The following is a 27,303-nucleotide window of genomic DNA, read 5'->3' as shown; positions in this document are numbered from 1 at the left end:
TAGAGGTAGTGGTTGTACAACATTGTAAATATAATAAATGCTACTGAGTTCTTCACTTTAAAACAGCTAGTTTTATGTGAGTTCATTTCAGTATTTAAAAAAAGGTAGCCAGCTCCCTAGACCAACAGGTAATCAGTAGAGGTCAAAGACCTGCTGAATAGGTGGGTATTGGAAAGCCTTTATTTTCCTTATCAGGACAGCAAATGGTGTAAAATAAGAAAAGCAAACTCCATTCTTTGGTAGCCTTTGTTGCAAATACCCACCCACCAGTTTTGTTTCTTCTGTTCCTCTGCCTGCCTTTAAACATTTCTTCAGTCCAGTCAATACCCACTACAGAAGAGTGGGTAGACAGAAGATAGAAGACTGGATAGAAAACGCATAAATTGTCATCCTGTTAACTTCTCTGGCATAGGAAATTACTGAGATGTGATGTAAAAAAAAAAAAAAAAAAAAAAAAAAAAAAGTAAAAATGAGATAATGGAATCAACAGGGATCTTTCATTAATCCATGCAATTTCATTAGAACTTAGAAAAGATAAGACTGCTACTTCTGGACTACAGACATTTGTCTCCAAATTCTCGTAACAAATTTAACCAATTTTATATAAGTTTGAAATCGTTGGTACTCAGGAGTTTGCTGTACACTTTTATCCGTGTTTATTCGTTTCCTAGGGTTGAAACAACATCAATTTCTTCTCTCTCATGTTTAGAGGCCAGAAATCTGGAATCAAGGTATCAGCTAAGCTGTGATCTCTCTGATGGCTCTAGAGGAGAATCCTTCCACGCTTTTTCCAGCTTCTGGTGGCCCCCAGCCATCTCTGATTTGTGGCACCTTCACTCCAGGCTCTGTCTCTATCTTTACAGGTCCCGCTTGCTGTGTAATCTGTGTGTTTTCTCTTTTAAAAGGACACCTTAAATCTAGGATGATCTCACCTCAAGATCCTTAATTACATCTGCAAAGTCTTTTTCCAAATAAGGTCACATCCTGACAAACTAGGCAAACATGAATTTTTTTTGTGGGGGGCACACGATTCCTCCCACTACAATTTGTAAGAAGCAACATAATTTCTCTTTTTGACACAGTAAGGTTTTTAGAAAACTAACTCAAATTTAGCTTGGTAAAATTAGAATAATTCTTCTGGGAAAAAAACTTGAAAAAAATCGAAATCTTTAATCTCCAAAAGAAACTAAATTGTACTAACAACAAAAAAATTAAATCTCTAGAATTGAGTCCTCCCTTTATTTATTGACTAAGACTGATATAAGTAAATAAGAAAAATGTCTTCTCACAGAAACAAAGCATGATAGATTGGTGCTATATTATTTATAATTTATTACTTATAAAAATAACTTGAGCTTTCTCATCATAACAATTCAGTAAATCCTCCCCAGAAGCCAAAAGACTAGACACTTGTGATTTCTACGAGAAATTTTAAAAATACCAAAGCCATAATATTTTGAACATTCAAAATAAATGTTTAAAAAATCTGGAAGGTGAAACTTTATAAATCCTCTGTAAAACATAGTGAAAATTTTGTTATGTGGTCAAGTATCAACTCCTTGAAATAACATCAGAGGACAATGTACTTGCAAATAATTTCAAATCCTAATTGATAAGTAGTATAATTATTTAATGTTCAGGTAATTTTGTAGATTACCAAATTATAAGACAATGTTGGCAGACTGTACATTTTCCAAACTACAAGACCATAATCCACTTCCTGTATTTTAACACCCAAGGGAAATTCTTTCTACATTGATGAAAAGTAATTTTATTATAAATTCTCAGAAAATTTTTCTAATGTATCAAGATTTCATATGAAATAGAAGTTATTTTTATTTTTTTTATAAAACAGCAAGTATGAACCCAGTGTAGAAATCTGATATTAGACAATTCCTTTGGCAGAAAACATTTAATTATAAAGAGGTCTTAAAATAAATACAACCCATAAGATCATGGAAAAGAAAGAAAAATAACAACCCTGTTATTTCCTATTAACACAAAAAATACCATCTTAGTACACAGATTTAATAACATTTTATACTACTGACAACCTGCAACACAAAATTCATTACAGTGTGGCCAAAATAAAATTGTTTTTAATTTAAGAGGGAGAAGAAACTTCTGGATGTATAAAATTTCACAGATAAATGCCAATATACACGATTTATATACATGTCGCATGTTATATTATTCCAAAACTACATTTGGTGAACTTAATTGGCTGATCCCAATTTAGCGGGTGTACAGTATTTATACTAGTTCAAAGACTTACTCAAGTTAAGCTTTTACAATTCTGATCACAATTATACATGAAATATTTACACAAACATTAAAATAACCTTATTAAACACTGGGAGGAAAAGATGTAAGATTTTTGATATATATATGCCAACATTATCAAGAGCAGCTTTATAAATGCTTTTTATGTTTTTTCTTTAAAGAACAGAAGATTCATTTCCAAAAAAAAAGGTACCCTTTTAGCATTTTTTGTAAATATATAATTGAATTCACATGGGAGGAAAATACTGGGTGAAAAAAAGAATATGAGACATTCAAGGTTAAAACTTTTTCAGTTACTTATATCTGAAATAAGACAATGATAGAAACTGGGCTTTCAAATACTGTTGGTTTTTTTCCTTTAAATGTAGACCAAGTAGTATATAGACTATTTTATTCTAGGACACAGTTTCTTTGGAAAAAGAACATACTTGTAATTAAATTTCTGTAAATAGATAAATGACAAAAATTTTCAGAGCACTGTCTTCAAATGGATTCTTAGCAGAAAGATTAAGGGTTCTCTTTAAAAAACAATTTAGAAATCTTGCTCCCAGGCAAGTAACTTCACTTATGTCCTTTGTTTCTCCCAGTCTAAGTACCGTGTATCTGTAAGCATATATATTCGCCATCTTCTATTTTGCGTTATCTAACAAGTTGGTAGATGATGCAGTAGTGTATGTATTTTTAGGAGAAAACAATCCCTACTGGTTTACTACGTAATTCCTAAAGTATATGGAATCTATTAGCACTGCAAATTTATAAAATGCAGACTTCAGAAAAACTGTCCTGATAGCTACCCTATCAATTCCACAGGCTTAGAATTATCTCTGAAAGGAATGGCCAAATTTCTCAATAGCCTGGCATAGCAATGGTATTTGAACAACACATCTATAAAAACACACTTATTATTCATGCTTGGGATATATCACATCAAATTACTAGGAATGTCTCATGGGTCAAATTGACAAGTAATCCGTAAAAAGAAAATGCAGCATCTCTGCACACCACACTTCAGGAAGGAAAACAGGGGACCTTATTATTTTCATTAGAGAATGGCCAAAATCACTTTAGAAGGTCATTAGTGGCAATACTAAATACAAGGGAGCCTTGTAGGAAAAACGTTTGTCTTCAGGGAATGGAAATGTTTTGTGGGGCATTCCTTAGCCCACAGCCGCCATGACAGGGAAGTAGCTAAATGCTTAATCGCACACATCTGCATTTCTACAGTCTTCACGTTAATAACAGAAAACATTTTTGTTCCTTCTAAATTGCTCTTGCTTCTATAGACAATTATATGCTAATTATTACTCAACAGAAAAGAGAGCAAAACTGACAGTACTGCAAACACAACTGCAATTTAAGGAACCAAAGGGAAATATGCTGGCAAACTAAATGCTCACCCAAAAAGAAGTTTGCCTTTTTTAAAATAATGGTTTGTGGCGGACACTGAAAAAAATAAGCAGACAAAAAAAGAAAAAAAAATACTCAAAGGTTTTGGTGCTCTCCCAGTTACCATGATGTTTTAGGGATAAACAGTGGTGTCTTTAAAGCAAAAACTTCATACTCCTAGCTCATGCTATTTAGTGTCATAAGGCTACTTACTGGGTGTCCAGATTTGCGTAGAGAGATTTGAAAGTAAGACAAAATTAACTGGAAGCTATCTGAAGCTGCCTCTGATCAAAGTTGCACTTCAAACAAATTGGGCTGAAAAAGCCCTTCATGGCCTAGCACAGTAAGATAAGTTTTTGTGCTTTATTTATTCATGGTTTTTTTGAGTTGAGAAAAAAATTTTTTTCTTTTAATATTTTTAGATTAGAATCACAAGGGTCAAGTAATACACATATGAAGGCTTTCAAGAAAATGCTTGGTTTGTTCTAAAGAAGAGGCTGCTGATGGTAATTTGTTTGCTGCTGTGCGACTGAATGAGCTGGAACTGCCACTGGAAAGCCGGCCAGTTGTGGCAAGCTGGAAGAAGTAGCGTTCTGGTAAGACGACATATCCACAGACATTCCCATCTGCTGTGTGTAAGCAGCAGTACCAGCAGCTGACTGAAGGTTAGAGTTCTGGTTCATGTAAGCAGGGTTGGAAACAGTGTCTTGTCCAGTGCTACAAACAAAATATTTAAAAGAAAACCATATTTACTTTGTACTATCTAGGTCATGGTCAGTCATCATGAGACAATAAAAATGCCTTTCTATCTTTTTAAGTTTATATAACTGCTGTTCTGATTATAATTTAATTATTCCAACTGTCCAACACTGTTAATATAATCTTTATATCTGCCAAGAAGAAAGTACTCAAAAAACCAAAAAACAGGGCGCCTGGGTGGCTCAGTTGGTTGAGCGACTGCCTTCAGCTCAGGTCATGATCCTGGAGTTCTGGGATCGAGTCCCACATCGGACTCCCTGCTCGGAGGGAGTCTGCTTCTCCAGTTGATCTCTCTCCTCTCATATAAATAAATAAAATCATAAAACAAAACAAAACAAAACAAAAATTATAAGATTCTAAGGCCTATTTAATTTTGTTTTCCCCAAAACCTCTTACTGCAAATATTTAAAAATCTTTTGAGGAGATGCAGACTGTGTTTCTCACAGGGGTATCCTTGGCCAGCTACAATGAGCACAGAACCCTCCAAAGTACACCTGTGGACCGTGTTCTCCCTTCTCCTAGCTCTCAATCCAGCACAGAGGAGACCGCCTCTTTTCCTCACATGCTCTACACTTTCTTTCGATAGTGGCACTTTCAAAGTCCCTGGTAACTGAACCTGAATCTCTACATAAAAATAATAAAGGCAGGGAGAACAGGGTAATCCACACAGGACCCTGAATTTACCCTCAAGATAGTCTTTTTTTTTTTTTTTTTTAAAGATTTTATTTATTTATTTGACAGAGAGAGATTACAAGTAGGCAGAGAGAGAGAGGAGGAAGCAGGCTCCCTGCTAAGCAGAGAGCCCGATGCGGAATTCGATCCCAGGACCCTGAGATCATGACCTGAGCCGAAGGCAGTGGCTTTACCCACTGAGCCACCCAGGCGCCCTACCCTCAAGATAGTCTTGACCTATATAGCTTACTTACTAACGCTAGATCAAAACAAAAAAACAAGCTGAAAAATCACACCAAATTGCAGAACTCCAGCTTATTCCTATAATTAATATAACGTACTTTTTTTTTTTTAAGATTTTATTTATTTATTTGACAGAGAGAGTTCACAAGTAGGCAGAGAGAGGTAGGCAGAGAGAGAGAGGAGGAAGCAGGCTCCCCGATGAGCAGAGAGCCCGTTGCGGGGCTCGATTCCAGGACCCTGGGATTATGACCTGAGCTGAAGACAGAGGCTTTAACCCACTGAGCCATCCAGATGCCGCTAAACATACATTTTTAAAAATACCAAATATACTGTTTATTATGAGAATTAATGTCTATACTCCTCCAATTTTTTTTCTGCATAACTTCTAGCGTCAAACAGAGTAACAAAATTTTACATTTTAACTGAACTAAACACCAATGTGAACAGGTTTACTTAATTTTTGGATACTACCTAAAATTTGTATTCATGGAATTAGAGTGGAAAGAGACCTTAAATATCATCTGTCATGACTACACTGAAGGGAACATTTCGTACTGCTAACCAGTTAATAAAAAGCAATATTTAAACATCATTTTCAAACTTAACAGAAGTGTTAGTATAAACAACTGGGTCACAGGAGTGCCTGGGTAGCTCTGTCAGTTAAGCATCAGACTCTTGATTTAGGCTCAGGTCATGATCTTGGGGTCAGGGTCATGAAATGGAGCCCCACGTTTGGCTCCAAGCCCACAAGTCCAGCATGGAGTGTGCCTGAGATGTCTCTCCCCTCCAATGCTCTCTTGCTCTCAAAAAAAAAAAAAAAAAAAAAAAAAATTAGACCACAAATTCCACAGCTCAAAGGCACTTGGGAGTCAAAGTAAAGCTTTCTGATATTCAGGAGTGCATGCAGATACATATGCCTGATACATATGCCTCTGCTAGGCTGATTATAGCAAGAGTGCTAAGTATATCATGGACTTGTCCTTATAAGGGACAGCTTTAGTTTGTCCCTGAGACCCAGACTATAAGCCATGTCTGGGCAACCATTTTAGTAGGGGTAGTAAAGCTAAGAACATTCTGACTTCACAGCATTAGGAATGAGCAGTTCTACAACTTTATCTCAATTATTATTATAAAAAGAAAAATCAGTTTATTCTCATTATGAAATTCTGTGAAAATTTACGTGTACAATTACAAAATTAACACAGGTCCCAAAAACTTACCTTAAATATGGAGTCTGTGCAGGCTGTGTTGTCATCGAGGAATTGACATTTGGAGGCAGAGATCTCAGTGGACCAATCTGATCTGGTCCTATGCTATAGCTTTGGGGAACAGTGACTTGGTGAATGCCTTGACCCATATAGTTTCCACCATGTGACTGAACTGGGTATGTCTATTAAACAAAGAGAAAAGGTTGATTCACTAATTTCCCAAACATCTATCTAACAATATATTTAATACTTTAAAAGACTTAAATGAAATAAAATGTTATAGTTCTTTAGAGCACAATCTGGTTCTACCAACCTATCCACCCTAGTACAAAAAGTGGAGAACTTCCAAATCACAGTGCCAAACCTATGGAAATTTATGATTTAATTGATTGTTCTTTTTACTTTGCAGGAGATGACATATTTTTAAGCAGCAGGCTGGAATCTATCCAGGTTGCCTATTACTCAAGAACATGTCTTGCTGCAGAGCCCCCAAGAAACTACATACTCCCTTGAAGGACAGCCCATTATCACTTCAAGTCACCAACCCAATGACAACCTTCTTCACCCATATCCCAGTATGACTTATTCAACTCATAAGAATGAAACTTGGGAGAGTAAGAATAAATGGTATCAGGGCAGGGCACAGACCCTCTCTGGCAATGTCTCCTTTATTTTCTGCCTTCACAACAAATAGGAAAAAAGTAAAGAAGATATTTAGGTAAATGAGATGTATCCTCAGGAAACAGCAAAATGGTCTAAATTTCTTTGGATTTTTTATGTGCCCTACCTAATGCTTTTGGTAATACCTCCCTCCATCTGCCTACCAGTATAATAGTGCACATACTTAATAATTAAGTATCATATAGTAACTATCATCATTCCAGTTTTAAACAAAGCTATGTGCAAAGCAAAGACCATGGAAGTGCACCTGGGTGGCTCAGTCAGTTAAAGTGTCTGCCCTCAATTCAGGTCACGACCCCAAGTTGGGCTCCCTGCTCGGTGGGAAGCCTGCTTCTCCCTCTCCCTCTGCCACTCCCCCTGCTTGTGTTCTCTCTCTCTCTGGCAAATAAATAAATAAAATCTTAAAAGAAAAGAAAAAAAGAGCATGGACATGAAAATTTAGCATGCTGGAAGTGCCAAATCGACTTTAATGTAGCTGCAATCATGTCACCTCCTCGGCCAACACGTACCAACCCAATGACAACAGGCTGAGCCTAGGAACGGACCTCTTCCGCAGTGCAGGGTTCCTGAGTAGACTTCACATATTTAACTCATGGTGTGTTACTCCAACATTTTCAGTAAGAAATTTTTTTCTAATGAGAATAGGACCTTTGAATATTTTAAGTGCTATTATACATGAACAGTATAGATAGAAGGGATGTGAAGAATCAGACAGAAAGCTAACTTTTTAGAAACCTGAGTTATGCTTACCAAAACAGATTATAAACAGTATGCAACTGAACAGAAAAACCTGACATAGGAATGATAAATAACCCTTCAGACACACACAAAGAAGCAAATGTAACATAGTTCTATCATACAATGATGGAGATACTTCTATTTTGTTCCACTTTCACAGTAGCAGCAAATAAACTCATTGAAAACAGAAGCAATACTGAATAACTCCAGCTATCTTTTGCACCTAGAAATCCTTTCTACCCTCATATGCAATGATTCTTTTCTCCACTTTCAAAAGTTCGGGACTAGCATATTTGATAAATGCATCTTGTCTGATGTGACAGTTACCATAGAAACTCTTCATTTTTACTTAACAATTATGGTGTGTCAAGTCATCTAGCTTATGCACCCACATTCTATCTTTTCTCCTTGGTGTCTCCTTCACATGCTCCTTTATATATCAGTTCTCATAAATTAACATGAATTCTGTTCGTCCAAATCCATTCTGAATTCAACTGCTAACTGGCTGAAATTTAAAAAAGGTTTCAGAATACTTGCTAGAGATAAATATTAAGTATTCATTCAGCAGGAAGCACAACAAGGTGTACAGTCCTGGGAGAAGAGGCTGTTTATTAATGGCTTCTGGACCTTGCACTGAAAGGCCTGCATCACGTCCTTGCTGCGCGTGACTTTTTAACATTTAAGTTGTGCATCAAAGAAAAAATATACAGCATGACCAGAGGACAAAAGAAGTTCCCTAATAAGCCTTTTACTCATCATGTAAATCAAAGAAATCTTGAGAGAAAAATTTTTTTTTAAAGATTTTATTTATTTATTTGACAGAGAGATCACAAGTAGGCAGAGAGGCAGGCAGAGAGAGAGGCAGAGAGAGAGAGGAGGAAGCAGGCTCCCTGCTGAGCAGAAAGCCCAATGCGGGGCTCGATCCCAGGACCCTGTGATCATGACCTGAGCCAAAGGCAGAGGCTTTAACCCACTGAGCCACCCAGGCACCCCTTGAGAGAAATTTTTTAAAGAAATGTTACCTCTTGCTTTTTGAGGAACAGGAACAGCATTGGTGCCTCAGCTAGGGAACTTCTGGTAGGTCAGGCATTGTCCTAAATCAGAGGACTTGAACTTTTTACTTAAGGAATTTTTGCTTTCCATTTACAAAAGCAAATGAAGAACCAGGACTCCCATCACCTATTTAATGGTCTCTTTGTTCATGTTAAAAATAAACCATGAGAGACTATGGACTCTGAAAAACAATCTGAGGGTTTTGAAGGGGCAGGGGTGGGAGGTTGGGGAACTAGGTGGTGGGTATTATAGAGGGCATGGATTGCATGGAGCACTGGGTGTGGTTCAAAAATAATGAATACTGTTATGCTGAAAATAAATAGAAAATAAATTAAAAAAAAAAAAGAACTAAAATTAGTTATAAAATACCTGTATCTCATTTGTCGAACACTAACTGTTTAGCCCATACTTTTTTGGACCATCGAAGATGAATTTTATGATTTTATACATGGACCATAGAAATTTTAATACTAAACTTTAAAACATTTTCTTTAAAACTTTTGTCTAATTTTGAAAAATGTTCTAAAAAATATGCTCACCTGCATTGGAATCCCGGTTGATGAAGGGGGGTAATGTGCCGGAGGATGGAGCTTTGAATAGACTGGATATACCGGTGCTTCATTCACCAACTTGTTATATAGTTCCAGGGCTTCCAAGACTTTTACATTCAATTCAGACAATTCTGAATGCTTCCTGATAGAGAAGAAAAGCACTTTAATATTCTTCAATGCTTTTAAGCATGTATTTAGGAACATAAATTACTTTTTAAATTTAGCACATTTTCTATTCATATTTTAAAAGGTTCTTTATATACAATGAAAGAATATTCACCATGGGAAAATGGGAGGAGGAATTCCTTAATTCTTATAATAACTAGGCTGATAGGACTTCATAATATTAGGAAAAGTCCGTTCCATACCTCATAAAAATTCACTCAATTTGTAATTTTGGTGCTAGGACAATTCTGTTTCACATGTTATAGGCTTCTGTTAAAACTCAATTACTAAGCAAAATAATTTCTCAATTTTGGAAGAACCCAAGCCTTAATTAAATCCAAGTAGAAGAAGTACTCAAGGCAAGTCAGTAGCCTGCTTTGAAGCATGATATGACTGAAATAAAAACACATACACGAACAAAATCAAATGATTTTCATTTGCTTATATAGAGAATCAAATGAAAAAAATCTAACAATTATCCTTGAAAATGCAAATAAAAACAATATATAAACTAGTCCCTATTGCTTTTATTTTTTTTTCAAAGATTTTATTTATTTATTTGACAGAGAGAAATCACAAGTAGGCAGAGAGGCAGGCAGAGAGAGAGAGAGAGGAGGAAGCAGGCTCCCTGCTGAGCAGAAAGCCCAATGCGGGGCTCGATCCCAGGACCCTGAGATCATGACCTGAGCCGAAGGCAGCGGCTTAACCCACTGAGCCACCCAGGCACCCCCTATTGCTCTTGTTTGCTGGTTTCTTTTGAGAAAGTGAGTGAAATCAGATACTCTGTTGTATAAGCAATCCAGGTAATGGCATTTTTCAAATTTGCCCAAGGAACCTCAGTGCAAACCCTTCTGACTTGGTACAATTTTGTTTGTTCCCCTGGGGAGTAATAAAGAACTTCCACTGCAACTGACAAGTTCATACAAGTTAGAGGGCACTTCATGGGGCACCCACGGCCTGTATATTAAATGTAGCTTTTTATATACGCACAGAGAGGATCAAAAGACAAGCAACAGAGGTGGATGACCAGACGCAGGTCTACCAAATAAATGACCTGGACTGAATCCTATCAAGACTTGTCACCTTTCCTCTATAATGTTTCCTTTATAATGTTATATCTGAAACCAATAAAAAGGTATTATTTCCTCTCTTGCAGGTGTGACTATATAAAGCAAGTCAAACTATTTTCAGAGTATCATTTGTACACCACACAGAAAGCTTCAGAAATTAGTGTCCATGCTGATAAAGGTGTGACTAAGAATTAACCATAGGTATTTGGTCCACGTAACTCAGAATACTGATGAAACACCAGAAGCACACAGAAATCACCTTCAAGGATTTGGGACACAACCCCAAAACAAAAAATTTTTACTAACTGTGCCCAAATACAATACTAGCACAAAGAAAATGGAGAAGATGTAGTTTTCTCTTTCAAAGAGACTACAATCTACTGGGGGGACAAAGCTAAGCACATGGAAAATAGCAAGCAATGTAAGATGGCATATAATTGAATTAAAAATTATATGAAAAAGGTAAGGAACAGAAGAGTTTAGAAAAGTGTTTATGGAGAAGCTGGGACTTAAACTGGTACCTGAGGAAGGGTAGATAGGCCCAAGCCAAAAAGGAAGAGTAGGTCAGGTCAGTGGGACAGTGTGAATTAAGACAGGCAAAAGGAGGGACACCTGGTTGGCTCAGTTGGTTAAGCGGCTGCCTTCGGCTCAGGTCATCTAGAGTCCCACATGGGGCTCCTTCCTCGGCAGGGAGCCTGCTTCTCCCTCTGCCTCTAGCCTGCCACTCTGTCTGCCTGTACTTAGGCTCTCTCTCTCTCTAACAAATAAATAAAATCTTAAAAAAAAAAAAAGAGAGAGAAGGGTACACAATGCAAGAATGAAAAGGGCAATTTAATCAAGGTGGGAGAAAACGATTTTTGGAGGGCAATAGGAAATAAGCTTAGAATAGTCTGGAACAAGGGCTCAATTGGTTAAACATCTGACTCTTGATTTTGGCTCAGGTCATGATCTCAGGATGGTGAGATCCAGTCCTGCAACTCTCTAAAAAAAAAGAAAAAGAGTAATTTGGGGCGCCTGGGTGGCTCAGTGGTTAAGCCGCTGCCTTCAGCTCAGGTCATGATCTCAGGGTCCTGGGATCGAGTCCCGCGTCCGGCTCTCTGCTCAGCAGGGAGCCTGCTTCCTCCTCCCTCTCTCTCTCTGCCTGCCTCTCTGCCTACTTGTGATTTCTCTCTGTCAAATAAATAAATAAAATCTTAAAAAAAAAAAAAAAAGTAATCTGGAACATTGTTAAGTTCAGACCATGGATCTCTCTTCAGTACATCTATATAACGTTTTTGGAGTCAATTTACGTGTCTGCCCAGTATAATTTCTTAGTGTGATAAATGTTAAAAAATCTCATTCCAGGGGCACCTGGAATGTTAAGCATCTGCCTTCAGTTTGGGCCATGATCCTGAGGTCCTGGGATTAAGCCCCTCCTCCGGCTCCCTGCTCAGCAGGGTGCCTGCTTCTCCCTCTCCCTCTTCCCCTCCCCACTGCTCCTGCTCTCTCTTGCTCTCTCTCAGATAAATAAATAAAATCTAAAAAAAAAACTCATTCCAAACAATGGCAGAAAAAAATGTCAAATTTCTTTTTCTGACAGTAAAGTTGTTTTTCTTATTAGGAAAAACAAAAAAGATTTTATTTATTTACTTGACAGAGAGATACCAAGAGAGGGGAACACAAGCAGCGGGAGTGGGAGAGGGAGAAACAGGCTTCCCGCTGAGCAGGGAGCCTGATGCAGGGTTTGATCCCAGGACCCTGGGATCATGACCTGAGCCAAAGGCAGATGCTTTAACAGGCTGAGCCACCCAGGCACCCCTAGGAAAAACAAATTGATGATGATCCATTCAAGGAAAAAAATGGTATTTTATTCATTTCTGAATGCCTGATAAAGGTAAATAGTCAATAAAAATTTGTTGAAGAACAGCAAGTATTTTCCAGAATAGAAGCTGCATCTGTAGTCAGAGGCCATGAAACAGAAAATGCCAACTGGCCTATTCAGAAACTGAAATTGAACTCACAGGTGAGCTGTGACTCAAAAAACTCATATCAGAAATGGTCACTCTGATTTTTAACTGTGCTAGATCTATTTCTTTGAAGATACTCTTTTTATAAGCAAAAATAAGATTATACTGCCAATATTCTCTGCTTTTGCATTACATAGTATGATATTTTCCCATGTCAATACTTATTTTTATTATTTTTAATTATTTTTAAAAGATTTTATTTATTTTACAGACAGAGATCACAAGCAGGCAAAAAAGCAGGCAGAGAGAGAGAGAGAAAAGGAAGCAGGCTCCCTGCTGAGCAGAGAGCCCGATTCAGGGCTCGATCCCAGAACCCTGGGATCATGACCCCAGCCAAAGGCAGAGGCTTTAACCCACTGAGCCAGCCAGGTGCCCCTATTTTTATTATTATTTTTTAAAAGATTTTATTTATTTGACAGATAGAAAGAAGACAGTGATAGAGAGAATACAAGCAGGGGAGTGGAAGAGGGAGAAGTAGGCCTCCCGCTGAGCAGGGAGCCTGTGGGGCTAGATCCCCGGGACCCTGGGATCATGACCTGAGCCAAAGGCAAATGCTTAACAACTGAGCCACCCAGGCGCCCCTTCCATGTCAACAGACATTTATCAATGAAATGCTTTTTACTGTATAATGTATAGATGTGTATTTTTATTTTAGAAATCAATCTTACACTGAAAGATGTTTTATTTACTTCCAACTTTGCTGTTATAAATCCAATTTTGTTGTTATAAATAATACTGTGAAGAATCTTGTAAGAGGTAAATCTTTGCATATATCCTTATATATTTAGTATGGGCCTGAATTTGCTGGGTTAAAGTATATGGATTATTTTTAAGATACAGAAAGGTTTATAGTGATTGTACTCCTAGCCCTAAGGTAATACTCACATTTTTCTTTCTAATCATTTCCAGTTCGAATACTCACTGACCATTAATATTCTTGCACTGAAACCACAGTAGATAGATACATAGATATTTAATGCTTTCTCCAAAATAAGAACAAAAATGAAACTACCACCATCATTTCATTAAATTTTTTTTAAAACATCTTGACATTCTTCCCCCGACCAAAGATTTTATTTATGTTTTTGACAGAGAGACAGTGACAGCAGGAACACCAGCAGGGTAAGTGGGAGAGGGAGAACCAGGCTTCCTGTGAGCAGGGAGCCTGACGAGGGGCTTGATCTCAGGACCTTAAGATCACGACCTGAGCTGAAGGCAGATGCTTAACAACTAAGCCACCCAGCCATCCTATTTCATTAATTTTTGACAGGGATTTGTTTCTCATTTATGTAGAAAATATAAGGGATTTATAAAAAACATCTTATGGAAAAAGGTTATAATCTTCAGTGACTAGAAAAAAACCTTGAGGTTACTACTCTTCTCTGATCAAGGCAGGTAAGTAAAGTAATTCCTGTTCTTCTCGTGCAGGGTTTTTTAAATTTTTTTAAAAGATTTCCTTTTATTTGACAGAGTGCAAGAGAGAGAGAGAACAAGCAGGAGGAACAGAAGCAGGAGAGGGAGAAGCAGGCTCCCCACTGAGCAGGGAGCCCAACGAAGAACTTGATCCCAGGACCCCAGGATCATAATCTGAGCTCAACGCAAATGCTTAACCGACTGAGCCGCCCAGGTGCTCCATCTTCTTGTGAGGTCTGATACCATAATTCAACAAACAGAATCTAGAAAGGGATGATGATGGAACACTAAAGTCTTATCCTTGTCTTCCATTCACTATGGCTTCAAACAGAAAGCTGAAGAGCCAGAAAAGACAAAAAGAAATGAAAAATTCAAAATGCTGAGTCTATCCTTCAGTGCTGCTGCTTTTTCTAAGGAAGAGTAAGACTATGTGGGATAAAGAAATTAAAAGGACAAGAGAAATACAGAAATACAAGAAGAAAAACAAGGAGAGGCATGTGTTTGGATTTAGCTTCACAAACACAAGGGAAATTTCATTTGAAAGTTTTACAAATACTACTTCTAATCACCTAACAAGACCCAGTCTTCATTCTGTGCTTGATTCAGCTTAATCCTCAGTACTCATTATCCCTCAGTTCCAGCCCAAGTAAGAAAATGAAGACTGGTACCATAACAGCATGAGCCCATCATTCTAGGCAATACTATACTGCCACAGGGGGAAAAATATGCTACCAAAGTAAAAAGTACCAGCTTGTTATCCGTTTTTAAGAGTTTTGGAAACTGAGAGACAATTTCAACAGATTGAACAGTCCCACAAAACTCTTTAAAGTTTTGCCAAAAAACAAGTAATCCACAAGAAAACTATTCTTGTTGGGGTGCCTGGGTGGCTTAAGCATCTGACTCTTGGTTTCAACTCAGGTCATGATCTTGCTGTTGCAAGACTGAGCCCCATGTCAGGCTCTGTGCTCAGTATAGAGTGTGCCTCAGATTCTCCCTTCTTCTCCCTCCAGATCACGTGCGTGCTCTCTCTCAAACAAGAAAATAAAATCTTAGAGGAGGAAAGAAAGAAAGGAAGGAAGGAAGGAAGACAGGTATTACTAAAAAAATTCCAAAGTATATTAGAAATGAAACCCGAGTTGTTGTTGTTTTTTTTTTTTTCAGTAGTAGTGTGACATGGAACTTTACTATTCTCTGCATTTTAATAATATTCATAGATTTGTGAATGAGAAGGTTGTTTACTGGCTGAATTATGATGTTTCTTGTTTAGAGCCATGCAAAGTCACCAGTTTCTATACACATTTCCTAAACCAATGCTTATACACAAAAAAATGTAATTTGTCTTAACTTCATCTTGTAGGAATCTTTCAAAAGTATGGTTTTTGAAAAAAATAATAAAGTATATATTTTATTTTATTTTATTTTTTAAAGATTTTATTTATTTATTTGACAGAGAGAGATCACAAGTAGACTGAGAGGCAGGCAGAGAGAGAGAGAGGGAAGCAGGCTCCCTGCTGAGCAGAGAGCCCAACATGGGACTCGATCCCAGGATCCTGAGATCATGACCTGAGCCGAAGGCAGCGGCTTAACCCACTGAGCCACCCAGGCGCCCCTAAAGTATATATTTTAGAGCAAAGAAAAACAAAACAAAACAAAACAAAAACAACAACAAAAAAAAAAAAGAAGGAAAGAAAGGAAGGAAGGAAACCACACATGTTATTCCCTGCACAAAAAAAACTCACCTATCAATCTCCTCAAGTTTTTCATCTATCATTGGACCCATCTGTTGGCAGATATCTGTAAACACAAAAATAATTTTGTATATGTGCTGCCGAAGCGAGCACAACACAAAAATAATTTTGAACCTTAAAACTTAAACTAGTTTAAATCAATTTTGACAATTTTTAACAACGGAACATACCAATACACAACACCATGTATAATACACAAAAATGAAGTTTATGCTAGAAGAAGGACTATAAAACTTAATTTTAATAATACTCAGCACCGATGTTAATATATCTGACCAAAGGCAAAATCAAAATCAAAAGAGAAATCTGACCATGTTCTCTGAAGTACTAAGTTTACAACTGTGAAATTTGGATCTACCTCAAAACCTAGAAAATTATTAGCCAAGTAAATGAACTTGAGTCACAGTGTATCAAATATATAATTGTGTACAGATTACAAAAGAACATTTCTCAAATGCTTAAGCCATTTTAAAATTAAACATTCTGTGTTATTTCTAAATGTAAACACTGATAAAGTGGATAGCATAGTATCCTACATTCATAACCAGAGTTTATTCTATAAAAAGATTTAAGATTTATCCATTTATCAGATATTTTTCTCCCAAAAGATTAAAAAAAAAAAAGGCATGAAAAAACATTTCTTTTACTTCAAATTTCTTGTGGATTAAAAAGACACATCAGCAGGCATCAAATGTCTACATTAAAAGTTAATACCGATCACGTATAATTTCGCCCTTTAAAATCAAGAGAATTCTAAGTAAGAATTTCTAAAACTTTGACTCAATTAATTTAATATGGTCTTATTCTTAATTCTGTCCTTTTCTGAATTCCAACTCTCTTCAGCCAGTATCACTAGCAGGCTTAGAGAAAAATAAAGGCTCCCCTCCTGAACATGTTAGGCAGGTTTGTAACAACATCTTCCAAGTTATATGTTTACTATTTTATTACACTAGTCTGCTTCCCAACAGACATCTCTTAATTTCTAGAAGCAAATACAAGGCAGAAGACATTTAAGACATTATAAATTGCTAAAACAGTAAAAAGACATTAAATTAATCTCTAACGCTCACTAAGTACCTTCTAAATCCAAGAGGTCTTGGGAGTCTGGTTTTGAATCTGTTGGATCAATACTCTGGAGTACCTGCAGGGCTCTATCCATCTTATCCTAAAAAAAAGTAAATGCATATTTAGAAATTCAAAAGCTTTCATTTCAGTGAACATAAAAATTACTCTTACCAAGCATTTTCAAGGACAGGTTTTTTAAAAGTATTGATAATTTAACTATTAAACAAAAGAAAAACTCTACCTCATCTATATAAACAGGCTCAGGCTCTGATTTCTTAATTTCCTCCTCCTCATCATCAATTACATTCAATTTGTCCACAGCTGCTATGGAAACAAAGTAAACTTTAAGTTCCTCAGCATGTACTTTGGTATTTTAGTCACTAATATGTAAGTAGCCTGTGATTATCCATAAGAAAAAAAAGGAAACCCTTTAGTCATCACATCTCATAATTAATACACATTATTACATATGTTCATTCACTCATACCACAAACATTTATTAGCCCTTACTATGAGCCAGGCATTGGAAATACATCAGTTGAGTATAACAGACAAGAATCTCTGCCCTGATGGAACTTACCTTCTCGTGGAACAAGTGAGCAATATTAACGGGAACTGTCATTATAGGCATTTTCTGAAAAACTGAGGGTTACCACTAGGCTGAATACACAAGACAGTAGAGCGTAATCTGAACAGCTAAATTCAGAGTTAACTATATGAGCTCCTTCTATGCTTTCCTTGCTATAAAAATGTATTTCCCAAATGAACAAAGAAATACTCAATTTCAACCTAACTTTGATAAGTTTTAAAGCCAAAGAAAACAAACAACCCCCCCACCTTTCATAATGAGAAGGCTGAAAGATAATTTATAAATGTATACATCTAGAACACAACTTAAATGTTCACTGGAGTGTTGCTGTAATGAACTATATTTTAATAAAGTAAATTTTGATAAAAATAAAATTACAATAAAAGTCTACCTTGCCTCTAACCCAAAAATCCCATGTAGGACATGGGAGAGCTTTGAATGAAGACATTGTGTTCTGGCTGAAGAGTACTTATGGTTCCCAATAAAACGCACACCCCTCGGGGAAAAAAATCTCTATAACCAAAGGATTTTTAAGTCCCAACAATTAGCCACTTGTTTCAAATATTTGGCTAACTTTCAAACATTGTCTAAGGAGCAAACCTCAACATAACATAAGGATACACTGAAAACCTAGATTAGTTTTTATTTTTAAAACTACAGCTCAGGTGCTCTAGTCTATGCCAAGGGGAAATTTCCATACAGAATCCCCCAAGGATGGTCTTCTTATGTTATTAAAAATGGCATCTTCAATTTTCACAACTACTTAGAGAGTCAGACTAGAGGAATAAAAAGTATAAATACTGGGAAAGTACAGTCTTTACATGAGTCTTCAAGTCTCTCAAGTTTACTTTAACGGAATGCCATTGCTCCACTCATACAAAGATGATGTTACACATAATGCACACAGCCTTCACAATTCAAGCTCTTCCTTTAACACTGATAATACAATCTAGCATGGACATGTCCTGCAGTGAGTCAGTGTCAGTACGTCTAAGAGCAGAATGGCTGACTTCAGAATCATGGCTCTATCACCTACTAGTCATATAAACCCCCAGCTTCAGTTTCCTTATCTGTAAATGGGTAAAAAACGTACCTACCTCACAGAGTTATGAGGATTAAATGAAATAGTGCAAGCCACTGACTTTGCATAATACCTGATAAATGAGTACTCAAACACCACTGAACTGCATTATTTCTGATCATGAGCTCTGTTAGTAATACTATTAGCTGTTCTTTACACTTAGCAACCCCCATTTTCCTGCCTGCCTAACAAATGGAAGCTTTCTCTGCATGGTTGACAGCAGAAGATCTGAAGCAGGAACCCACTGTCTTAATTACCCTTATTACTTCAAGTTCCCTAGAATCAAATCAAGGTGAAGAAAAATTTAAAATTTAGGAGTACTCCTAACCCTTGTAATCATACTTGGCACTTGTCAACCAGCCCCCACCCTGCCACCTACTCCCCTTGATACTGTGGTTCAGTGATGAATAAAATCAGTGTTCTTTATACTAAAGACACAAACTACCTCTTAAACCATAATCAGGTTGAATTAAATATCTGCATGGTCATCACAGATTATTTTATGCCCTATATGTACCTATGTACATTAATTCTGAGTTTAAAAAATAATGGAATTGACTTGGAGTAAGTTAACCCTTTAATTTGTAAGAAATTAAACTGTATTGTCTATAAATAATTTAAAACAAAGTTAACTGTCAATCTACTTTATACTCAAAATTGAACCAGCACACCTGGTTGGCTCAGTTGGTAGAGCATATGACTCTTGATCTCAGGGTTGTGAGTTTGAGCCCCAAGATGGGCACAGAAATAACTTAAAAATCAACAAAGATAAACTGAATGATTAAACTCAAGTGTAAAAAACTTCAATAGGTTTAACCTTTCCTAAAATTTAACTTACCTGCCTCAGACTCTATGTTTAAATTAGTTGTTACAAAATTAGATGGGAAGAGTCCTATTCCTCTGTGATTTTCTCCTTTCCACCAATTGGCATCACTGAAAATATAGTACAAAAATGTCACTTGTTCCTCTACATTTTAAGTACATTACAGGTCACAATCAAGTCCCTTTATCAACAACCCCAAGTCCCAACCCCACATCCAGCCTACCAAACTGTTACCATAAAGTTGGTATGTAGTTTTCCTGCAAGTGTATTTTTGTTACATATAGAAAAGTCTATAGAAACATTAATCATTATATATTTTTACATTTTATATGTTAATATTTTCATATCTTGTTTATCCCTTTTAAAGATCCCTCATCCGAATACAGCATATTTGATTTATCCATCCCCATACAGATGGGCACTTAAATTCTTTCACCTTATAAAGACTGGTGTAATGATCATTCTAGATTCTGGGGCACACAAGCAACAATTCTTTAGGCCTACCCACAGTTGTGGACTTGCTGGGCCTCAGGATTAAAATATTTTCCATTTTACCAAATAATCTCCTAAGTGGTTATGGCCATACACCATCCTCCTTCCCTCAGCAGCATGTGAGAATGTCATTTTCCCTCATGCTTGTTAACTGTCCAAGCCATACTTGGTATTAGACAGGAGAGAAATCATCTCTCAAGGCTATGCTCATTTGCCCTTCCGGGGCATCCACACGTTTTGCTGGCCATTCAGACCGCCTCTTCTATAAACTGTTGGTTCATTTTTTCTGTCTACCTTTCTTTTCCATGGGGCTATTTCTTTTCATGGATCTGTAGGAGTTCTTTATATATTCTGGATAGCAACTGTTTGTCTGAATTATGCAAATACCTTCTCTCAAACTGTCACTTGTCTTTTAACATATGTTTATAGTTTCTTTTACTGCATGGTGTTTTTTGTTCCATGTAATCAAATTTAGCAATCTTTTATGGTTTATATAGCTTTCTTAAAAGAAATCATTCTCTATCCCTGAACTCCCAAATCTGTTTTCTAATACACTTAGTAGCTTTGGTTTTCTTTCTTATCTCTTCCCTATGTTTAAATCTTTTTTTTTTTTTCCCCTTAAAGATTCACTTATTTTATGCACGCCTTGGTGGCTTGGTCGGTTAAGCGGCTGCCTTCAGCTCAGATCATGATCCCAGGGTCCTGGTACTGAGCCCGACATGGGGCTCCCTGCTCCATGGGGAGCCTGCTTCTCCCTCTCCCTCTTTCTGCTTGTATTCGCTCTCCCTGTCAAATAAATAAAATCTTAAAAAAATAAAAGATTAATTTATTTTAGAGAGTGTGTGTTAAATGCAGGGAGGGGCAGAAGGAGAGGGAGAGAGAATCTCAAGCAGACTCTGAGCTGAGCATGGACAGAACTCGATCTCACAATCCTGAGATCGTGACCTGAGCAGAATCCAAGAGCTGGAAGCTTAATCCAGGCACCCCACTCCACTCTTTAATCCATTTGGAATGAAACCATATGTACTATGTGAAACTGAGTCAGTTTTATTTGTACTCTACAAAGAGCCATTCATCCCAGCCATTCATCCCCCAAATTTATTGCATAGTACATCGTTTTTTCTACTGATTTATGATATCCTATCTTTCAAACAGCAGGCTGCTATCTGTTCATGAGCAGATGGATCTGGATTCCATTCTGTTGAACTATCTATATATTTATTTACTACAGCTTATTAATATGCCTTGATACTTGGCAGGGAAAGTACCCTACTTTCATATTTCCATATTAATGTTAAAATTAAAACATGTTCAAGGTCTCTGAAAAAAGTCCTATTGGGATTTGAATTAGAAATGCACTGAATTTATGTCTTAATATGGGGAAAATGAAATCTTTACAACATTAAAGTTTTCTTTACCCTGAATATGTGTTTCTCTCCATTTATATTTAATATGTCATAGGGGTGCCTGGGTGGCACAGTCGATTGAGCCTCTGACTCAGTTTCAGCTCAGGTCGTGATCTCAGGGTCCCAGGATCAAGCCTCGAAATGGGCTCTGCACTCAGCACAGACTCTGCTTGGGATTTTCTCTCTCTTTCCCTCCGCCTCTCCAACTCATGCTCTCTCTCTCAAAAAAATAAATCTTAAAAAAAAAAAAAAGAAGTTGTATTTCTTCATATCTTTCAAGGAATTTTTTAACTTTCTTCAAAAAGTCCTCACATTTCTTTATTAGATTTAGCCCTAGATCATTTATAATTTTTATTGCTATTGAGAATAGCAATTTTTTTCTATTATATTTTTTAAATAGCTGCGATTAAAGTACCCACTGATTTTTGTTATGTTGAGCTTATATCCAACAACCCTGATGAACTCTTACCAATTTTAATAATTTGTCCACTGATTTCCTTGAACTTTCTATATGAACAAACACAGAATGTAGAAATGATAATTTTGTCTATTCCTCTCCAAAAATTTGACTAATTAGACATTCCTAAAAATGAAACTTGAGGATGATTTAACTCCTACAACTCTGAAATACCATTTCATTTAAAAAGTACCACAAAGATGTGAGCTATATATCACCCAAATTCTTAAAATGAGAAAATAATTGATGTACTGACAATTCTAATATATAGATGTCTAATACGTTATCTATCATGTCTGCTGATGTCTATATAAAATGAGGAATTCTCTTACATGCTTTTTAAATTAAGCATCCCATTTTAAAAAGGACAGTTGAACTCAGAGAAAATTTTATATAAAACCAGAACAGCCAAACCTGTGAAATGGACATGTGGATTTTATTTGAACCTATCGACAATTTTATATGTAGCCTTCTCTAGTGGTCCTACTAATGTAGCATCATTTCCCTCCCAACCACTACTACAAACTCTCTAATGAAGCATAAAAGTAGGCAAAACAACCAAAGGCTGTTCTAGCCCTAATTCAGCTCTAATCAACCTAGCCCTAATTCAGCTCTATATTCCCCCCACTGACAATCTGTTCATTCTTTGGAATGCTAATGACACAAAATACCGTTCAATTTTAAACTTCTAAATCAAGTAATTCAGCACTATGTTTTACATAAATTATTTGATAATTATATGCAGCATTTACACTTAGAGCTTTTTATATTAAGAAAAAAATCACAGCTGAGTGAAAAATGATAAAGACAGAAACTTTACTATCAATTAATTGATTATACACCAAACACTTCATGAAAACCTACCAAAGAGGGACAAGTAACATCAGGTTAAGCACTGAAGTTACAAAGCTTATGGAGAGTTTCTGCCTTCAAGAATGAAAATCTAGGGCGCCTGGGTGGCTCAGTGGGTTAAGCCTCTGCTTTCAGCTCAGGTCATGATCTCAGGGTCCTGGGATCGAGCCCCGCATAGGGCTCCCTGCAGGGAGCCTGCTTCCCCCTCTCTCTCTGCCTGCCTCTCTGCCTACTTGTGATCTTTCTCTCTGTCAAATAAATAAATAAATAATCTTTAAAAAAAAAAAAAGAATGAAAATCTAGTGCAGTATTTTTCAACCCTCCTGTTACTAAGAACATGTAACCTTGCTTTACCTTCTGGGATTTGTTTTCTCCTTCCCCCTTCCTCCTACCCAAGGAAGTACCGACCCTCTTCAGAATCATGTAGCCGGAGAGACATATGTAGAGATGTGATTACAGTACAGGATGAGCAATGCTATTATGTTCAGGGAGCTATAGTAGCACATAAAAAGAACTCCTGACTACTGGAAACTAGTAACAGAGAGTAAAGGCTTCTCAGAAGACGTGAAATCTATGGGTTTTGGATTAAACAGGCATTTGCCAGGAAACAAAGGAGATTAGGGCTTTGGAAATATAAATGACATCTGCTCTGTTGCCATCATAAATAAACAAGAAAATTAAAATATAGACAGAAAACTTTGTACACTAAAAAGAAACTAAGTTATCCTGGCTCATTTCAGGTCTCAAAATAAATGAAAACCGGAGTCTCCCCATTAGGCCATTAACTTCTCAAATAAAACAACTTATTTGCTGACTTTTGTTTTTTAAGATTTATTTATCTAAGGGGGGGGGGGGAGAATCCCAGGTAGACTCCCCACTAAGTGTGGAACCTGACATGGGACTCAATACCATGACCCATGAGATCATGACCTGAGTCGAAATCATGAACTGTATGCTCAACCGACTGAGTCACCCAGGTGCCCCTTTGCTGACTTTTATAATGACAATGGCTAAAGATAACTGATGCCTTTTTATGGATATGATGATCATGTGAATAAAACCACAAACACACAAATAGTAAATGTGGAAATCTTGGTAATCTTGTGTGTGGGGGGGTCATTTCCTTAAAATACCTATTATTTAATTTAGGCAACCAATCCTATTTGATTATTTGGAAGAGCACATAAAGAACAAATAAGAAGTGGTGAGATAAAGGTAAAAATGTGGAAAGTGAAAAGATTTTCTTTTGGTATCTTCTCCTTCTTCTTCTTCTTCTTTTTAAAGATTTTATTTATTTATTTGACAGAGAGAGATCACAGCTAGGCAGAGAGGCAGACAGACAGAGAAGAGGAAGCAGGCTCCCCACCAAGCAGAGAGCCCAATACAGGGCTCGATCCCAGAACTCCAGGACCATGATCCGAGCCGAAGGCAGAGGCCCCAACCCACCAAGCCACCCAGGCATCCCTTTTTGGTATCTTCTGTAAATAAGAGATGCATCCCTCTTCTATTAGCTGTTCTTAAGTTGAAGTCCAAGAATGATGTATCTTCCACGGACTTTAAGTTCTATATATGAAAATTTTAATTTGTGCTTTCATTTCCACAGCAATATGAAAACAATGAATAGGATCATCGAGACGAACCTCCTTTTAACCGAAGACTACCATTTAATGTTAGGATCCCAGTTTGCATTTGTGCTTAAAAATCTTGCCAGTGATAATCCATCACCTAGAATGACAACATTTAACCTATAGGTGTTAATAAACATGTCTATAGCAACTTTAAGATTGGGGTATTCTATCATTAAAATGACAGCAATCAACCTACATATTCTAGTATATTCATGTTGAATTCTCTTAGAAGTTATAAAGAAAAAGATTCTCTTTTGCAGTGTTAAGTCTCAACTGAAAATAGTTTTATAAGAGTCTAAGTTGTTCAATGACTTTGTGCTTCAACACGTGTGAAAAGACACATGCAGCCCAGCAACATAACCCTTCCCTCACTGCAAGCCTACAGACTGCAGTAAGAGTGTAACGCCACGTGAACATCCAGTGATGTCAAGGGATGACATCATGAAAGATGAAAGACTCACAACAGGCACAAAAGAAAAAGAGAACTGAGTTATCACAGCACAGGGTAGTACAGGCCTGCTGAAGATAAGTGACAAAGTACCTGTGTCATTACTCAGTACTCTACCTTGTAAGTAGCAATTTATTTTTTAAAGACTTACTTATTTCAAAGAGACAGAGTGCATGCGTGAGAGGGAACAAGCATGCACATGAGTGGGAGAGACAGAGGGAGAGGAAGAGAGAATCTGAAGCAGACTCCGACGGAGCAGAGCCTGACATGGGGCTGGACCTCATGACCCTGAGATCACAACCTGTGCTGAAATCAAGAATCAGATGCTCAACCAACTGCACCACCCAGGTGCCCCAAATAGCAATTTATTTTAGAGTATTTTCTCACTAAATAAAACACTCAAAATTTGAATCTTAGAGCAAAAACTACTCGTATTGTAGTTTATTCTCTATTTATTTTATAAATTTAATTTCTAGTTATATAGTAGTACCTGAAATATAAATCTACGTTCTTTTGTAAATATTCCAACTAAAACACACACGCTAAAAAGCCTGACCTTTCAGACTGTGTCCAGAGCCCACACTACTTCTGCACCTTAATATTTATTTACTTTCATTCAGGGATCATGTGTTCCACTCCAAATGATTATTTAAAAAGAAAAAAAATTAAAGAAGAAAAATGATTACTTTCTTGACTGCGTAGGAGACCTTCCTTTTCCTATTCTTGATTTCTTGCAAAATTTTTCCTATCCTGTCAAAACCAACGTTCACCTGAAATGAACCCTCTGGTTAAGCCTTCTTTCCCAGATGCTTGTACCTGGTACAAAGCTGTTCTCTTCTGGACCCCAACATTACCTCTTTCATGGCATTCGCAATCTGCATTTCATACAAATATCAATAGAGATTTTAACTCCCATTAGTCTAGATTTTAAAAGACAGAACTGTGTCCTCATTCAATTTTTATATAAATAGAGCCCATTACATAACATATTCTCAGTAACTATTTACTGTGTGAAAGTAAAACCATTTTGTATATCTACTCATTTAAAAATGCATTAGACTAATATATCCTTACTAAGTTATTTATAACAGACATCAAATGCATCTGCAATCTCTGTTCATAGCAACAGGCTGTTAGGTATCACCCTTGCTAAATTTCAGCAACTTCTTTTAAAAGCAAAGTAAAAAACAGAATTAGGCCCAATAGAGACAGATCTATCCTTTTTTAAAAGTTGAAGTGTAGGGGCTCCTGGGTGGCTCAGTGGGTTAAAGCCTCTGCCTTCGGCTCAGGTCATGATCCCAGAGTTCTGGGATCGAACCTCACATCGGGCTCTCTGCTCAGCAGGGAGTCTGCTTCCTCCTCTCTCTCTGCCTGCCTCTCTGCCTACTTGCAATCTCTAACTGTCAAATAAATAAAATCTTTATTATTTTTTTTTTAAGATATTATTTATTTATTTGACAGAGAGAAATCACAAGTAGAGAGGCAGGCAGAGAGAGAGAGAGGGAAACAGGCTCCCTGCTGAGCAGCGAGCCCGATGCGGGACTCGATCCCAGGACCCTGAGATCATGACCTGAGCCGAAGGCAGTAGCTTAACCACTGAGCCACCCAGGTGCCCAATAAATAAAATCTTTAAAAAAAAAAAAGTTGAAGTGTAGTTGACATACAATATTATATTAGCTTCAGATGTAAAACAGATCTATTCTTTTTTTTTTTTTTAAAGATTTTATTTATTTGACAGACAGAGATCACAGGTAGGCAGAGAGGGAGGCAGGCAGAGAAAGAGAGGAGGAAGCAGGCTCCCCGCTGAGGAGAGCGCCTGATGTGGGGCTTGATCCCAGGACCCTGGGATTATGACCCGAGCTGAAGGCAGAGGCTTTAACCCACTGAGCCACCCAGGAGCCCCCCAGATCTATTCTTTACTCTAACTTTAAATGAGAGCGAAATTGTGAGGGAGAGTATAGTAGCGTTAAGAATTGGGGAAGAACTGAGCATAGCTTTTGGTTGCTTTTATCAGATAATATAGCTGGGGCACCTGGGTAGCTCAGTCAAGTTAAGCATCCAGCTCTTGGCTTCAGCTCATGTCATGATCCCTGGGGTTGTGAACTCAAGCCCGGCATCAGGGTTTGAGCTGGACATGGAGTTTGCTTGAGATTCTCACATGCTCTCCTCCCTCTGCCCCTCCTCTCTCTCTCGCACTTAAGGAAAAAAAAAAGGGTAATATGGGTATATTTCTTCCTAAAGTTGTTTTCTTTGCCAGTAATTTTGATATACACAACTCCCAATGTAAAGGGATTCAGATGACTGAATATTTATGCTTCACAACTATGATAAGCAACAATATTATTTAATACACCTTTTATCTAAGATATAAAACAATAAAGAACGCATATTACCTAGTCTAACTTCTATTTTAGAAAAAAAAATTAAGGTATGAAAAGGCTCTATTATGATTTAGATACATCAAAGTCAAAGACCTGAATATCCAG

General features: G+C 37.1%; 1 protein-coding gene and 1 long non-coding RNA gene across 5 annotated transcripts in view; one reads left to right on the top strand and one right to left on the bottom strand.

Moving 5' to 3' along the window:
• The window catches only part of LOC309843934, a 1,014,078-nt gene that overhangs the window by 853,923 nt on the left and 132,852 nt on the right, over window positions 1-27,303 (top strand). The window lies entirely within an intron of this gene.
• STAM2 (signal transducing adaptor molecule 2) overlaps window positions 1,610-27,303 on the bottom strand; it is a 53,115-nt gene continuing 27,421 nt past the window's right edge. For 2 of the 4 annotated variants that reach the window (XM_082689931.1, XM_082689933.1), the window contains 7 exons: window positions 19,550-19,644; window positions 17,283-17,365; window positions 17,054-17,141; window positions 15,968-16,022; window positions 9,563-9,716; window positions 6,564-6,733; window positions 1,610-4,386 (listed from right to left, as the gene is read on the bottom strand). In XM_082689931.1, the coding sequence (XP_082546057.1) occupies window positions 4,155-4,386; window positions 6,564-6,733; window positions 9,563-9,716; window positions 15,968-16,022; window positions 17,054-17,141; window positions 17,283-17,365; window positions 19,550-19,644 (877 nt within the window). In that variant the 3' untranslated portion in view covers window positions 1,610-4,154. The remainder of the gene's footprint in view (window positions 4,387-6,563; window positions 6,734-9,562; window positions 9,717-15,967; window positions 16,023-17,053; window positions 17,142-17,282; window positions 17,366-19,549; window positions 19,645-27,303) is intronic. The other 2 variants (XM_082689932.1, XM_082689934.1) reach the window with 1 other exon arrangement.

The sequence above is a fragment of the Mustela nivalis genome (assembly GCF_964662115.1).
Source record: "Mustela nivalis genome assembly, chromosome: 11".
NCBI lineage: Eukaryota > Metazoa > Chordata > Mammalia > Carnivora > Mustelidae > Mustela > Mustela nivalis.
The sequence above is the reverse complement of the archived record's forward strand: the minus strand, read 5'-3'. Positions and strand labels throughout refer to the sequence as shown.